Raw genomic sequence first — 15,027 nt, 5'->3', positions numbered from 1 at the left:
ATGTCACCTACACCTCAGTGTGCACCTCAGTCTTTGTTGATGCTGAGCTGGGATTTCTGGTGGAAGGCGGGGCAATGTGGATATTTTGGAACAGGAGTTAGCCATCGGGACCTGAGGCTGTTGGCGAGGCCCATCCCTTGACCTCTCATTTTGGGGAGAGGAACTGGAGGGAAAAAGATAACCCAAGGGAAGGTAGCAGAAAATGTTGAGGACCCATAGCTCAAAACTGAAGGGCTTTTATTTACGTTTTTAAATTTTTTAAGTAATCTCTACACCCAGTGTGGGGGTCGAACCCACAACCCCTAGATTAAGAGTGCAATGTCCCACTGACTGAGCCAGTCAGGAACCCTGACAGGTGGGACTTTAGTTTTAGGAGAAGCAGGAGTTTCATCATTTTTTAGATGATGAAATTTTTTGATGCTTCATTTGGAGGCTAAGGACAGGCCTTTTTCCTTTTGATTCCCCCTCCTTCCTGCTGCCACATGCACACGTGCACTGTGGGTCTTGCTCCCAGGAAAGCCTTTAAAGTCTCCTCAGAGCCTGAGGGACCCCAAGCTAGGCTGCTGCTCTGGGAATGCAGGACTAAGATTAGGCTGGGGACGCTGCGTGGCCGCATCCTTTCCCCCTTGACTGGCTTCCTCAAAGACTGAGGGAAGAGGGGTATCTAGAGTATCCTTTTCCTCCAGATCAAACCTTTGTTTGGCCTGGTTGACCCTTCTCCAGCCCAGCCACACCTGGGTCTGTGGGGACCCGGTGGCTGCGTCGGCCATAGGCGGCAGCATTTCCGTGCCTCAGTCCACCTGTGCCATCTGGTCAATCCCTCCGGTCCCCCAACTCCCCCTACAGAGCTGCCCGGCACTCAGGGAGTGAGGCTGGGATGGGCACACAGCGCACACCCTGACATCCGCCACCAGTGGCCCTCCAAGGACAAGGATCACATGGAGTCCTGAGAGGAAGACACTGTTGTCCAGACGCGGAGCTCAGGCCCCCGTAAGGTCGGGGCAGAGGGGTGTGTGGCTGTGTCAGGGAAAAGCCGCTCCACAGACACGGAAGACCAAAGGTGCGTATCAGAAAGACAGAGCTCGACGGGCTCTGGCCCCATTTATTACAAAATAATGATTCCAAATCTGGTATAAAAAAGATCCCAGACGGCCCCAGTATACCTGCCATGCCCTTGAGCCACAGAGTCACTCCCTTGGGCTGGTGAGCACGGGGGGCTCTCAGATGCGAAGGTCCCCAGCCAGGATGGCACTATACCGGGCCCGTGTGAGGGGCAGGTAGGCACCCCCAGGCTGGTCCAGAACATAGAGGGGGTCAGACAGTGCGCGTGGGTCAAAGCCCTCCTTTGCCATCCGCACCTTCTGCTGCTTGAAGGTTTCCGTCGTGGCCAGAGACTCCTGAGGAGGGCGTCAAAAGGAGCTGAAGGCAGGCGTATCCTGCCCTGGGGGTTCAGGTGAGTCAAGAGGCAGGGACGAGGAGGCATGAGGTCGGGGTTTAGGGGACGGGGTGACAGGGAAGAGAAAAAAGCCTGGAGAAAGGCAGAGGGAATGAAGCGGGCGAAGGAATGCCCGTCTGAGAAGGCGCTGTTCCCGCTCTTCACTGGGCAGCGTCCCCTGCGGGTCCCCGTGTGTGGTGTGGGGCCGCCAAGGGCCGTGGACCCAAGGGCTGGAGGGGTGGGGCGGGAGCAGCCAGTTACCTGAAGCCTCAGGAACCGAGGCCAGGCGTACGGCGGCAGGTTTTCAGAAACGTGGGCATAGAGCTGCACAAGGTCCAAGGAGTGGGGGGGACGCAGAACCAGGGCCGCCATTCCAGCTCTGCCTTCGTGCCCTGTGGGGTGGGGACAGGTTACCAGCTGCTGTGGGGGCCCACCCGCTGGCCTCATGTTCCCTGTGCCCCAGTAACACCGGGTCAGGGAGGCAGGCCGGCTGCCTCCTGCCTCTCATATCTTGGCACCTGGCACGGTAACTCCGTAGACGTTCACCTCCTGAAGAAAATCCAGAGACTCCAAGGCCTCCGCCACCTCGGTTGTGGCCACATTCTCCCCTTTCCACCTGCCAGAGGGCGGAGATCCTGGGCCTTAGGGGGTGGGTGGGGGGAGGGCACAGTCGGGGAGCAAGATGCTCCCAGGGAGGAGGCACTGCGGAGGTCTGTCTGTCAGGAGTGGATGGATGAGGGGCGGGTTTGGGTATGTGTTAGTGAGTTAGGGTTAGGGGCTCTGGGTCACAGGGACTGGACGTCTGGGAAAGGACTCCAAGTCATGCACAGATACCTGAAGGTGTCTCCAGTCCGATCGTGGAAGCGGAGAAAACCCTGGTCGTCGCAGACCAGCAGGTCCCCGGTGTTGAAGAAAACATCCCCAGCTTGGAAGACACCCTTCAGCAGCTTTCCCTGGCCCAGCTCCGGCCCCCCAGCATAGCCCAGGAACGGGGACTGCTGGCTGACCGGGGCCACCAGCAGCCCGGGCTCACCTGGCAGAGCACTGGGGTCAGGGGTGGCTGCCTACCCACCAGGAGCCTCCTGTCCCTCGCCCCACTGTCCAGTCCCAGTCCTCTTCTGCCAGCTGCACCACCCCATCCAGCCCGCCTGAGCACGAACCTGGACATGTGGCCACACAGTGCCCCTGGGTATCCCGAATCGGCTCCCCTGTGGTGACATCATAGCGAATCAAAGAGAAGGGGAAGACATGCTGGGGGAAGGGAGACCCAGGCACTGGGTCATTTCAGTGGCATTAACCCCCTCCCTGCCGGCCCCCACCTGCCACAGGACCCCCAGTTTCTCTCCCAGGCCTCCCTCACCTTATAAAGCCAGGAAGCACGGCCCACAGCACCCAGCTGTCCCGTGTAGTTAAAAGTGGCAACATTGCCCTCGGTGAGCCCGTAGGTCTCCAGCACCCGCAGGGGACCAAAACGGCGCACAAAGCGCTCCCAGGTGTCGGGTCGCAGCCCGCTGCCCACTGCCAGCCGGACCTTATGGCCATGTTCCGCCGTGCTCTGAGATGAGGAGAGACGGGCAGAAGGATCACCACCAAGACACCGTTTCCCTGTCCCCTGAAGCCCCTTCCACCGCGACCTCGCTCAGATGTCCTGGCATCCCAGGCTCCTCACCCCACCCCACCAAGGTCTTCCTGCACGGTCTCCGCCTTATGAAGTGCCCACCTCCCTGCGCAGGCCCCTCTGCCCGGTCCTCCGCCCACGCACCGGTGGCTGGTTGACAAGATATCTGCACAGCTCCCCTATGTACTGGAACACTGTCACCCCGTGCTGCTGGCAGTCCTCCCAGAACTGACTGGCCGAGAACTTGGACTTCAGCACCACTGTGGCCCCTGCCAGAAGTGGAGAGGGGGGTGGAGAAAGGTGAGGTGAAGGGCTGAGTGGGGCGCCCTGACCACCCCCTTCCCAGACACTAGCCCTCACTGTTGTGTGTGGCTCCTGGGAAGGCCCTGCTGTGATGTCCAGCAGCAGGCAGCTTGGCCCACCTCCTTTCCCACCTGTGTCCCAGAGAGCTCAGTGCCCCTCCTCTGCTTCCCATCCCCACACTATCCCCGCTCTGCACCCTGACTCCAAGTCCCAACTCTGTCCATTTGCTTCTTCCCCAGCTGACAGCCACAGCCCTTCCCCAACCCGCCCTGGGAGTCTGGAGTCCTGCCAACTGTACAGGCTCCCTAGCCAGTCTGCAGGTTCTGCAGGGGTGCGGCCCCACTGGACCAGGAGCTCTCCGAGAGTAGCCCCTGCCTCCTTCCTCTGGATTCCCTACCCTGAAGGACTTAGGGAGCATCCCCAGGTGAGCACATCACAGAAGGGCCTTAATAAATGTTTGCTAGAAAAAACACCTGCTGGAGGATTAGAGGTGGGGAGGACTGGGGGGCACACTGGGGAGACTGACCAATGCCCAAGCAGCCCACGATGCCCAGGAGAGAGCCCGACATGTGGTAGAGGGGGAGGGCCAGGTAGATCACATCCTCCCGGTGGGCCCCACACAGCTGGTAGAAGGCCTGGCACTGCAGGATCTTCAGGTGACTGATCTGGGCAGCCTTGGGGAGGCCTGTGGGCAGTGGGCGGAGATCCGGGAAGGGTCTGAGCTTCAGGCCCTGCCTCCCTCCGCCCCTGCTGGGTTTCACACAGAAAGAGGCAGAGGCAAGGCAGAAGCCGAGAGTAAGGCAGGCCCGGCTGTCCTGGACCAGCCAGGAGTGGCAGGGAGGGTGTGGAGTAGCAGCTTGGAAACTGAAGCCATAGTTCTTGTTCCCAGTCTCCTGCCTTCCTCGGCCTGGTTTCTGGGAGGGAAAGCCGGTGCTCACCCGTGGTGCCAGAAGTGAAGATGTACAGGCACGTGTCCATTATGCTCTGAGGGGCAGACAGGTACCCTGGCACTGGTCCGTCCGCTTCTGCCGAGGCCTCGGCCAGCAAGTCGCTGATTCCTGCAGGATGCGCTTCAGGGCCTGCAGCCCAAAGACAGAGCCCCATGGCTCTCAGGGCTGGCAGGTCAGGCTCCAGCGACTCCAGGAACTCTGGGTGAGGTAGGAAGGCATAGCTCGGAGAAAGGAATTCTTCTCCGCCCCTCCTGGGCGAGGAGAACGTTCTGAACATCCCATCACCGCTCTGGGGACCACAGACCCAGCTTCATCCCGCGGCCAACCCGAAGACTCAGACCCTCAAGCACCCTTTCCGAAACCCCTGGAGAAGGCTCCGCCCCCTTCCGAGCTCCGCCCCTTCTCTGCGGCCCCTTTCCGAGGCCGGCCCGGCCCTCGGGGCCGTGCGCCCGGGCCTTACCTGGCGCCAGGACCAGCGCGCGCGCGCCGCAGCTGCGGAGACAGTGCAGGAGGGGACCCCGGCGCAGGGCGGCAGGCACAAAGGCTGTGCGCAGGCCGGCCTTGGCCAGCCCGAACCAGAGCCACAGGAACTCCGGGCAGGCGGGGAGAAGCAGCGCCACGGTGTCCCCGGGCGCTAGAGGGGCCGCGGCGCCGGCCACTCCCGCGGCCTGCTCGGCCTCTGCGCCGCCGCTGGGCCCCGCGCCCCAGCCCCGCGCGCGCAAGAAAGCGCGCGCAGCCCGGTTGCTCTCGCGCTCGGCCTCCGCGTAGCTGAAGCGTCGCGGGCCGTGGACGAGGAAGATGTGTGCGGGGCGCTGCCGGGCCAGTTCCGCGAGGCGCCAGGCCAGGCTGCAGCCCCCCTCTGGGCCCCTCGGGTCGGCGGCGGCCGCGGCCAGGGCACGCGCTCGAAGAGCCCGCTTGCATCGCAGGGCGCGTACCGCGAAGGCCAAGTCCGCCGGGAGCCAGCGCAGCCCCGGCCAGAGGTGCGGCTTCCGCAGCAGGAGCAGCGGCGGCAGCAGCAGCAGCAGCAGCAGCAACAGGGCCGCCATGGTGCCCTGCTCCTGGGCCCGACCCCGAGGCTCCCTTTCGAAAACTGGGGCTGCTCGCTTTTGCTTGGAGACCTCTCCCTCCCGGGAGCGCGCGTGCGCCAGCACACGCCCCTCCCCCCCTTCTCCACAGGCGGGGAGCCGAGGCCGGGAGGTGCGTGGGGGGCGGCCCCGAACTCTCGGCCCTCCCCACGGCCGCGCTCCGCCCTGTGCGTGATCCCTCGCCCACTGCGGAGGGCTCACACCTTCCACCGTCCGGATTCAGGTTTTCTCCCCAAGGCCGCTTCTGTCCCGGCCTGAGGATGCCACCACTGCTCTCCCCCCAAAACGGCCGGAGAACTGGGCCCTTTGCCCCTTTGGCGCTGCAAGTCCCCGCCTAAGGGCCAGACCAGTGCCCTCCCCCAGCGCCAGCAGCAGCCCTAGGGGAAGGGTGGGGGCCCAGGCAGCAAGTCCTGGAGGGGCGACGGCCGAGGCCCCTCCTTCTGGGCAAGGGCACAATAATTGGGGCCAGCCAGCAAATGCTTTCCATCCTGGTTTTAATTGGGGCAGAAGGAATGGGAAGGGGAGAGGAAGAAGAGGCCTCCTGCGACTTGGACTTTTAAAGGAAGGAATAGCAGCTTTGAGGAAGGAGCCACTGGACCCTGCAAGCCCCCTGTCCCCGCCCAGACCTCCCTCCTCCCTGCTTGGCGGGCTGCCCAGCCTCCTGGGCAGCCAAGGGGGTTCTTTTCTGCTGGGACACAGGGGACAAGGCAAGCAGCTGTGGAACAAAGAGTTTCCTTCCTATCTGAATTCTCCCCACTGGGCCCACTTCTGTCCATCAGAATCCGAGTTGGGGGCACCCTTCACCCCCAGTGAACCCTCCTGTAGTTGGTAAGCACACAGATCTCCTAAACTGAACAAATACTCACTTTTGGAAGCCTCTAGTTTCTTGAGAGAGAAGTAGGGAGGAACAGAGTTTTACTTGGAGAGGTGCCTGGACAGGTCAGTGCCTGGCTCACAACCCCAGTGGCAGCAGAAGGCTGGGCAGGTGGGGGTGGCCAAACGCCCCTCCAGACCAGGGGGTGTGCAGGAAGGGAAAAGGGGAAGCTCCCCAGCCACGGGGGTGGGGGGTGGGGGGGGGGGTAGGGGGGTGGCACCGGGGAGCAGTAGCGCTGTCAGGTGCCCCCCACTAGGAGCTCCTGGGCCAGCAACTCCAGCACAAAAGAGGTTCTGGCTTGTTTTATTGTCATTTAAAAACTTTTAAAAAGCGATTATCTCTGCCAAAAACCAAAACCAAACAAAAAGGAACTAAGGAAATGGGACCATTTGACAGTTCCATGGAAGCTGTCTCTGGGAGCCCCAGGGGCTCTGGCCTCCCTCTCCCCTCGGTCCCTGCCTGAACCCTTCCGGCATATGCCCCATGTGGAGGAACAGGCAGGCAGGGGGACATCACTGGTGACATGCCCATTGCACATGGAGGACGGAGAGCAACTATAAAATGCCTGTTAGGAGCGAATCAAGGCCAGATGGGGGAGCCGGGAAGGGCTGTCCATACACTGTCTTCACTCCCATCCTGGCCTCTCTGACCAGCAAGCCCCGTCTGCCATTTCTCTTCTCTTTGGGGGACTGGGGAGGGGCAGGGGCTGAGGACCTGCACCAGCCCAGATTTCACACAGCCTCTGGCTTCCGTGGGACCTGAGTTGGTGGGAGCAGCAGTGTGAGGGGGCTAGAGGCCCCCGGACGGGAGGGAGCAGGGGCTGGGGCCGCATGGCAGCTTCGCAGGCTGAGCTGGAGGAGGCAGCTCGTCCTTCCTGCCAGGAGAGCCTTGGGTACCAGGTGAGCCTCAGGCGGAGGGAGAGGGCATCCCCCCGTATCTCCCCGGCCCTTACTAATCTCTGATGCACCAAGGAGGGGAGGGCAGTCCGGCGGGGGGTGGGATGGAGGAACACCGGGGCCTCAGTCACTGTCAGACCCCACTGCAGAGGACCCTTTCCGTTTCCGCTTGGTAGGCTTCGGTTTTGTGTCTTCTTCCTCCTGGAAGAGATGGGGGCGCCGGCCATTAGCCCGAGCAGCCACCGGTCCCAGCCGCGCCCGCTCCCACTGCTCCTGCGGCTCTCACCGAGGCACTGCTGGAGCCCGACTCTTCCTCGGCATTGGGGGGCTGCGTCGCGTTCTTTCGGCTGCGGGGGCTGGACAGAGCTGCTTTTCTCCGGCTCTTGGGCGGCTTGGTGGACGAGTCCTCGTACTCCTCGGCCAGGGAGAAGAGGTCGCTGAACCTGAGGGAGAGAGCCGGCCTCAGCACAGTGCTCCGGGTGCTCTGTCCCGCAGGGGAGGGCCCTCCCGCGGTTTCCCAAAGCCTTACTTCATCTTGTGGGCCTCATCGCAGCTTGCCTGCACGTGCTGCAGCGCCTGGAGAATCGGGGTTTGGCTAAAAACTGGTGGGAGGAGGAGGGAGAGCGGGGAAGGAAGGACAGTGAGGGGTCAGGAAGTCACTGGGTCCTCCCGCCCCTGCCCAGGGCTGCTCAGAGCCAGGGTCTGCCGCGCATACAGTTCTGCTTGGTGTTGGTCAGGTTGAGGCGCAGGTTGTCCAAGTGTTCCAGGATCTGCTCCAGGGTCAGCTGCGCGAGCTTGCTGCTGGAGCTCCTCAGGCTGCAGGGATGGCCAGAGTCTGAGGCCGAGGGGAGGGCTCTGGGAGTCAGGGACACCCTCCCCACCAGGGCCCCTCCTGAAGACAGATGCGGCGCTTGCGAGGAAAGTGGGGTGGGGGGGTGGGTGGCGGCTGGGATTTGGGGGTGGGACAGAGACCAGCTGGCCTCTAGGGAAGGGGCCAGAGCCCGCGAGCAGCGTGCAGCCTCGGACCGCTAGGTGTCACCCGCTAACCACCGGGAAGGAACCGCCCAGGTGCCGGCCTGTGGGCAGTGGGCAGCCCTCCACAGGGTCCGCGTCCCCCCCCACACCTCCTGCTCCCCTGTCCTGCTCCCCCATCTGCTCCTCCCACTCCCCCTCTCACTCTCCCGTGCCCCCCCCAGGTCCCTCCCCCCACCTCTGCCTCTTGCGAGGAAGGCTGTTGTTCTTGATGAGAAGGGACTTGATGTGCTCGGCCAGCAGCTCGTCGTGCTTCATGCACCAGTGCCGCAGGATGCTGGTGGTGAACTGGTCGTCCGGGTGACACGGCCTGCTCAGCACCATCTTCACCATCTCCTCACTGGGCCTGGGGCGGGAGGGGGTGGAGGGCCTCAGGGTCCCCTGGTCTCTCCCTACTCCTGCGGCTTCCTGCTCTCATGCTCCCTCCCCGCTCCTTTCTCACCCCCCAACAACCCCTCCCCTCTCTCACACCCCCTACCCCTGGGCCTGGGGATGCTGGTTTTGTCAGAAGGGACCCCGCCAGTTCAGCAGTAGACGGCGGGCATACTGGGGAGGCAGTTCACCAAAACTCTCCCGCCGTGCCCATAATGGTCAGGAAATGGACCAGGGAGGTGAAAGGATGGCACAGTATCTAGCCCGAAAAGGCGCAGGGGAGGGGGGCTGGCCAGTCACCACCCCCAACCTGCCCACTTCCTTTAGGACGTTCTGTAGCACTTCTAGTCTCTCAACAGCTGTTGCCCTACTTATCCGGGCTGTTGGGAAAATGCCAGGGCTGTTGGGCAGAGGGGACTCTTGGTGGCTCCCCCCCCAGGCCCCACCCCTGTACTCTGACCCAGTCTCCTCTGAGATTAGCCCAGGGTGGCCTCATCACAGGAGGGGTGGGGAGCAGGAAACCGGGATGTCCGGTCCCCACCCCCATCCCCTCCTCCCAGGGCAGCTCCTGGTGGGCAAGGGCGTAAAGTCGAGAGGAAGCCCAGATCTCAGGGGAGCTGCTTGTTTATAAATCATTTTAGGGGAAGGGCAGAATAAGCAGATGTCTATGGTAAGAAAAAGCACGGCCAGCCTCCTAGAGCAGCAGACAGGAGCCGTTTACAGGATGCGCTCTCTTGATGCGCTGTGACTGGGAGCAAGAGCACCTGGCAGCAGAACTCACTTCTCTCTTCGGAGCTGAAGCAGCAGGCAAGACAGGGCCTCTGGGTGCTCTGCGGGGGAGGGCAGAGGTTGGTCAGAGGGTTGTCAAATCCCAGAAGAAAGATCCCTCTCCCATCAACAGCCACTCGAGGGAGCAAGCACAGCCTTCCCCAAGGAGTCAGGAGGAACAGTCCCTTGCTTCTACGAAGTTCTGAGCAGCCTGAGCCCAGCTCGTGCCTGGCTCAGAGTGGGCCTGCCTGCAGGACTCATCAGGGAGCCCGGCCCTCTGGACTCGCAGGGGAGGCGGCAGGGCCCGCTCATCCTCGCCCCCGAGGGGCTGGGGTGGCCCTTCCCGCCATTCTCCCGGCCCACAGCCCCACTCACCTTTGTATTTGAGGTGCTGCAGGATGGGGATTATGGTCTCCAGGGGGATGTTGTGGGCCAGGAAGAGCTGCCAGGCACAGTACTGCTCAAAGGTCTCCCAGTCCAGGCTCTGGACTGCAGGAGACAGAGACGGGGCGTACTTGTGCTCTCCTTCACACACACCTAGGGCTAAGCCACTGACTGCAGCACTGCAAGCCGGGGTGGTACACAGGTGGGGATACCGACCCCAAGGCTACAGATACTCTCTCCCTTTCCACACGGAGCATCATTTTCAAAGCCTTCACATTGTGTCTATGGTCCCACCAGCCCTGAGCTTAAGAACCAGAACCAGAGACGCCGCCCAAGACCATGGAGCAAGGCAGAGTGACCGTCTACCCCATTCTCAGCCCAAGCCAGCTCCGCTGTTACTAGAAAACATTCAGGCAGCCACACGGTGCTCCCCGCTCCCCCGGGCGGCCCGCAGGGTCTGCTCACTTACTGAGTATGTTGAGGACAGAATCCTTTCGAAACATAACTAGGTTCCCCATCATCACGTGGCAGACCAGCTCCTGGAGCTGAGGAGGAGGAGGAGGAGGAAGAAGGCAAGACCCATTGGTTCTAAAAGAAGCCAGGAAGCCAGTGTGGAAGGAGAAGCAGGAAGGCCCACATTGGGGAAAACCCAGAGGAAGGGAAAACCTAGTTTAGAGGCTTGGGGAGGTCTCTGAAGGACACAGGGCTGGTGAAGAACAGGCGAAGGCTTGTTTGGGGCAAAATAGTTAAAGAAAACCATTTAAGTGGTTTCCATGCCCTGACAGAGAGGGAGAATGGGCAACTTGTCTACCTGGCCCACTCTGGGCCCCAACCCACACCAGCCTGTGCCTAGGAGGGAGGGAAGGGCCCCGGGAGGCCGAGCTCTGAAACAGGGGTGTGGGTAGGAGAAAGGCAAAGAAAGAAGGGCTCTTCTGTCATAAATGGGGCGAATGAGTGGAGAGGAGGAACAGAAATGGGACCGCAGTTCGGCACAAGGAAACGCACAGGCAACGCTGCAGCCCCCCTGGGGCCCTGTACGAGGCAGAAAAGTCAATGGCCTGATCATTTTCATCCTGAGCCAAGGGGACGGCCAGTTGAGAGCTAAAAAAGAAACCCACCTCCTCGCTTTCCGTGTGGAACTGGAGTACCCAGGAAAGCATGAGCCCCACCTGCCTCTGTAGGGATCCATTTCTCTCCTAGCCCCCAGGCCTGAAGTGCACACAGGTGCAGCTCCCCCCCCCCCCCCCAGGATGACAGTGCCCTGTGCACCTGTGCAGAGTCAATAACGGCCACGATCATGTTCAGCAGCTCGCCACTCCGCAAGGTCTCATCTGGAAACTGGACAAAAAAGAGGGAAGCTGGGGTAGGAGTCCAAGGTGCATCCCTGACTTGGACCTCATCATCTGCTCCCCTTTCTTCCCAAAAGCTCGGGGGGCGGCTGGGTTAGCCAGACGTGGGCTCCTACCACAAATACCTAAAGAAAGATCCAACAGCTGCGAAGCTGGGACTCTAACTCTTCCAAAACCCAAATCTGCTTTATGGGTGCCCACAGCACGAGGAGTGTGTGTGTCTTAGGAAAGCAATGGGGAGCCATTGCCAGAGCCAAAGAGGACTGGCCCTGACTGGTGAGGGCTGTGTGGCAGCAGTGACAACATGTCCAATCTGTGCTGATCCTCAGCTGAGGAAGAGAAGGCACAGAGAGTCTGGGGTGCACAAGAGACAGGCCCGTCCTGGGTGAGGCCGGCTGACCAGGGAGGAAGCAGAGGAGGAAACTGCTCTGTGCTGGGCACATGCATCTGCCCCCCTGTAGTTGCCGGCTGAGATCACAGTTCCTCTTGTCGTGCCCACACCCCACGCCCTGATTTCCCTGTTCCCGGGAACTTTCACCAAGAGGAGGAAGAGCTGATACTTCCTCTGATGTCCCAGTTCCTAGAGAAGACGAGTGAATGAGGGAAATGAAAGTCGAGTCTCCACCACCAAGGCCTTGGTCTTTGGGAACCACTAGAGAAACCAAGGGTGAGCTGTCAGCTGGCAAGAGGGCCCGCGATGTGTGAACGTGGATTTGGCTGGGGGCCTGTCCCGGGTCCAGAGGATGGGGCCAAAGCTGAGAAGCCAGGTGTAGAGGCCCAGACCCCAACTCACATCACAAAGCACAGCATAGGAACTCTGGGGGTCTTAGACATTTTTTAACCATTAATGGGGGAGGGAGGGCCATGGGCAGGTGTGGTGCTGGAAAGAAAAGCCCGGTGCGGCCAGCAGGGGTTGTACGCAGAGACACGTAGTCTCATGAGCCCGCCCTGCACAGCGGCCCTGTCCCAGCGGAATCCTGTCACTGACCTCCGTATAGATGGAGGGCGTGAGGTGACACAGCAGCCGCACGTCGTCTTCCTGGCAGGCCTTCATGTCCATCATCAAGCAGGTGTGCAGATCACCCAGCTGCGTGGCCTGGGCAAACGACTCGTACAGGTTCATCTTCCCAGCAGCAGCTTTGCTGCAAGAGCAGTAGGGCCTGAGCCGGCAGCCAAGCCTGGCGGCCAGCCTCAGCCTCCCCCTAAGTAGGCCCTCGTCGGCAGTCCCTTGGCTGCCCCTGATGCTCCCCCCCACCTTCCTCAAGAATTTGGTGACTTAGAGAAATGAGGACACACTTTTCTCCCCCACCTCCTGCAGTGCCCCAAACAGCGCTGACCATGGCTACTGACGCTGCTAACCGATGAGAGTCGAACACAGGAGAGGGCTCAGCTTAGCCTAGAAAGCTCGCTCTCCCGCTTCCTGGGCTTTGAGCAATGAGGGCAGCAAGGCGGGGAGGCCCCCACTTCACATCACGTACAAAACAACCCAAACCGGGCCACAGACCTCAAAGTGAAGGACTGAAATCACCCAATGCCCAGGAGAAAACGCGGGAGAAACCCCTGTGACGGCACAAGTGACGGAGGAAAACAGACCAGACTCTCCAAAATGGAAAACTTCTGTGTTTCAAAGGGCTCCGTGAGGGCGTAAAAAGATAATCCGCAGGGTGAGAAAACACCTGCAAACCTCATGTTTCTTGAGGGACTGGTATCCAGAATATATAAAAACAAAACTTAAGAGTCAACAATAAAAAGATGAATGACTCCAATTAAGTAACGGAGAGGAGGGTCGCCTGGGTGGCTCAGTCAGTGAAGCGTCCGACTCCGGGTGTGGGCTCAGGTTGTGACCTCCGGGCGGCAGGATCGAGCCCCACGTCAGACTCTGTGCTCAGCGTGGCATCTGCTTGAGGATTCTCTCTCCCTGTCCCTGTGCTCGTCCCTTCCGTGTACACTCTCTCTCGCTAATAAATAAATCTCAAAACGAAATAAAACAGGGGCGCCTGGGTGGCTCAGTGGGTTAAGCTTCAGCCTCTGGCTCAGGTCATGGTCTCAGGGTCCTGGGATCAAGACCCACCCGCATCGGGCTCTCTGCTCAGCAGGGAGCCTGCTTCCCCAACCCCCGCCTCCCCCCCCCCTCCGCCGCCTGCCTCTCTGCCTACTTCTGATCTGTCAAATAAATAAATAAAATCTTAAAAAAAAAAAATAGGAGAGGATCTGAACAGATATTTCTCCAAAGAAAACACGCCAATGGCCAATGACAAGCACATGAAGAGCAGCTCAGTATCACCAGCCATCAGTGCAATGCAGATCAAAACCACCAACCCACTAGGATGGCTCTAACGAAAAAGCTGCCAGCCACAGGGGTCGGGAAGCCCATGAAAGCCCCAGGAATGGGCCGCAGGGACTCCATAAAGTAGTTCGGCAGTTCCTCACAGGGTTAAAGACGGAGTTACTGTTCAACCGGCATTTCACCCTGAGGTATATACACCTGGGAAAATCGGACACCTGCGTCCAGGTGAAAATCTGTATGTGAATGTTCACAGGAGCTCTTTTCACAACAGACAGAAAAGTGGAAACAAATCAGATGTCCACCGCTGGGTGAATGGAGAAACGAACTGTGGTACACCCAGACAGTGGAGGAGTATTTGGTCATAAAAAAAGAAGTCCTGACACAAGTGACAGCAGGGATGACCCTTGAAGACATTACACTAAGTGACATAAGCCAGTCATGAGAAACCACACGTTGTACGATTCCATTTATACGGAATATACAGAGGGAGTAAATCTGGAAAGACAGAGAGCAGATCCGTGGTCAACAGGGGTGGGGTGAAAGGGACAACGGGAAGGTGACTGCTGACTAGGACGTGGTTTCTCTTGCCGGTGATGAAAATGTTCTAAATTAGCCACCAGCAACAACTGTATAACTTTGGGAATGTACTTTAAACCACTGAATTATGGTTTTAAAGCGGTTATTAAAAAAAAACAACACTACACGGAAGGCCAGGTGATGACAGCCAAGGGCAGGAGAGTCAGCATACATAGGAGAGGTTCTGGGGACCATACCCACCTGGCCCGCAGGTAGTACAGCAGGTGGTAGCCAATCTTGGGCTGTTTCTGGTAGAGCTCAGAGAGAAGATCCAAGAGCAGAGAGAAGCTGCTGTTGTCTTCCTGCATCTGACACAGGTTCCTGGAGGTGGGGGAAGGGGGGAAGGGAGCAGAGCTGTATGTAGAGCAGACCCTCCTGTGGAGGCAGGAGATGTCTGTGCCCACTGCATGTCCCTCCCTCTGGAAAAAGGGTCCCATTCCCCGTGGACAGAAGCACAGGACTGCCGAGATGAGGACGGATGGCCCAGCAGTGTCTCTTACAGTTGGATCCTTACCTAAATATCAAGTAGAGAGGCTTTCCCACAGACTCCTCCAGGGACCTGCAAGAGGAGGGGGACATCTAAGAGTCCACATGAGTGGAGAAAATGCACTACAGGCAGACAATACGGAGGCTAGATGCCAGCCTGCTCCTTTCCAAACAAGAGGTCACCTTCTTGCTGCCCCAGAGGCTCAGTAACGGAGAAGACAGATTCCCAACACACACCACAGTCTAGATAGTGACTATCATTGAAAATGAGATTCCTGCGGCGCCCAGCTGGCTCAGCTGGAGGAACACGCACCTCTTGATCTTGGGGTTGGGGTTCGAGCCCCCAAGCTGGGGCTAGAGATTGCTTAAGAATAAAATCTTAGGGGACACCTGGGTGGCTCAGTGGGTTAAGCCGCTGCCTTCGGCTCAGGTCATGATCTTAGGATCCTGGGATAGAGTCCCGCATCGGGCTCTCTGCTCAGTGGGGAGCCTGCTTCCCTCTCTCTCTCTCTCTCTCTCTCTCTGCCTGCCTCTGTCTACTGTGATCTCTCTCTGTCAAATAAATAAAATAAAATCTTTAAAAAAAAAAAAAAAGTTAAAAAAAAAAAAAAA

At 59.6% G+C, this 15,027-nt stretch overlaps 2 protein-coding genes across 4 annotated transcripts in view; both read right to left on the bottom strand.

Annotated features, from left to right (window-relative positions):
* Positions 1 to 1,198: 1,198 nt before the first annotated feature.
* On the bottom strand, positions 1,199 to 5,458 carry SLC27A3 (solute carrier family 27 member 3). Of its 3 annotated transcripts, XM_032845179.1 has the most exons (10): positions 4,767 to 5,430; positions 4,295 to 4,504; positions 3,883 to 4,041; positions 3,198 to 3,322; positions 2,796 to 2,990; positions 2,596 to 2,686; positions 2,270 to 2,468; positions 1,954 to 2,051; positions 1,697 to 1,827; positions 1,199 to 1,397 (listed from the first exon to the last, which is right to left on the bottom strand). In XM_032845179.1, exons 1-10 carry the CDS (start codon positions 5,350 to 5,352, stop codon positions 1,221 to 1,223), a joined length of 1,971 nt encoding a protein of 656 aa, XP_032701070.1. In that variant the 5' UTR covers positions 5,353 to 5,430; the 3' UTR covers positions 1,199 to 1,220. The 3 variants fall into 3 exon arrangements, with proteins under 3 accessions (XP_032701070.1, XP_032701071.1, XP_032701072.1); XM_032845180.1 differs by lacking the exon at positions 3,883 to 4,041 and having other exon boundaries at positions 4,767 to 5,437; XM_032845181.1 differs by lacking the exon at positions 1,954 to 2,051 and having other exon boundaries at positions 1,283 to 1,397; positions 4,767 to 5,458.
* Positions 5,459 to 6,484: 1,026 nt separating this feature from the next.
* The window catches only part of INTS3 (integrator complex subunit 3), a 39,104-nt gene continuing 30,561 nt past the window's right edge, over positions 6,485 to 15,027 (bottom strand). The window contains exons 19-30 of the mRNA XM_032845178.1: positions 14,444 to 14,488; positions 14,131 to 14,250; positions 12,055 to 12,208; positions 10,987 to 11,055; positions 10,187 to 10,262; positions 9,709 to 9,822; positions 9,347 to 9,395; positions 8,372 to 8,539; positions 7,877 to 7,977; positions 7,691 to 7,763; positions 7,448 to 7,604; positions 6,485 to 7,362 (exon numbers count right to left, since the gene is read on the bottom strand). Of these exons, the coding sequence (XP_032701069.1) occupies positions 7,285 to 7,362; positions 7,448 to 7,604; positions 7,691 to 7,763; positions 7,877 to 7,977; positions 8,372 to 8,539; positions 9,347 to 9,395; positions 9,709 to 9,822; positions 10,187 to 10,262; positions 10,987 to 11,055; positions 12,055 to 12,208; positions 14,131 to 14,250; positions 14,444 to 14,488 (1,204 nt within the window). The 3' untranslated portion in view covers positions 6,485 to 7,284. The remainder of the gene's footprint in view (positions 7,363 to 7,447; positions 7,605 to 7,690; positions 7,764 to 7,876; positions 7,978 to 8,371; positions 8,540 to 9,346; positions 9,396 to 9,708; positions 9,823 to 10,186; positions 10,263 to 10,986; positions 11,056 to 12,054; positions 12,209 to 14,130; positions 14,251 to 14,443; positions 14,489 to 15,027) is intronic.

The sequence above is a fragment of the Lontra canadensis genome, unplaced genomic scaffold (genome assembly GCF_010015895.1).
Source record: "Lontra canadensis isolate GAN:19392208 unplaced genomic scaffold, GSC_riverotter_1.0 scaffold160, whole genome shotgun sequence".
Lineage (NCBI taxonomy): Eukaryota > Metazoa > Chordata > Mammalia > Carnivora > Mustelidae > Lontra > Lontra canadensis.
This window is presented reverse-complemented; position numbering and strand designations above follow the sequence as displayed.

Bases quoted from the DNA above. Each gene is read 5' to 3' on its own strand.
- SLC27A3 (XM_032845179.1), bottom strand. From the start codon at position 5,352: ATGGCGGCCCTGTTGCTGCTGCTGCTGCTGCTGCTGCCGCCGCTGCTC. The intron at 2,687-2,795 runs GTGAGGGAGGCC...CCCTTCCCCCAG, and splicing joins GTGCTTCCTGGCTTTATAAG to CATGTCTTCCCCTTCTCTTT. The intron at 1,398-1,696 runs GTAACTGGCTGC...CGCCCTCCTCAG, and splicing joins CTCGGTTCCTGAGGCTTCAG to GAGTCTCTGGCCACGACGGA.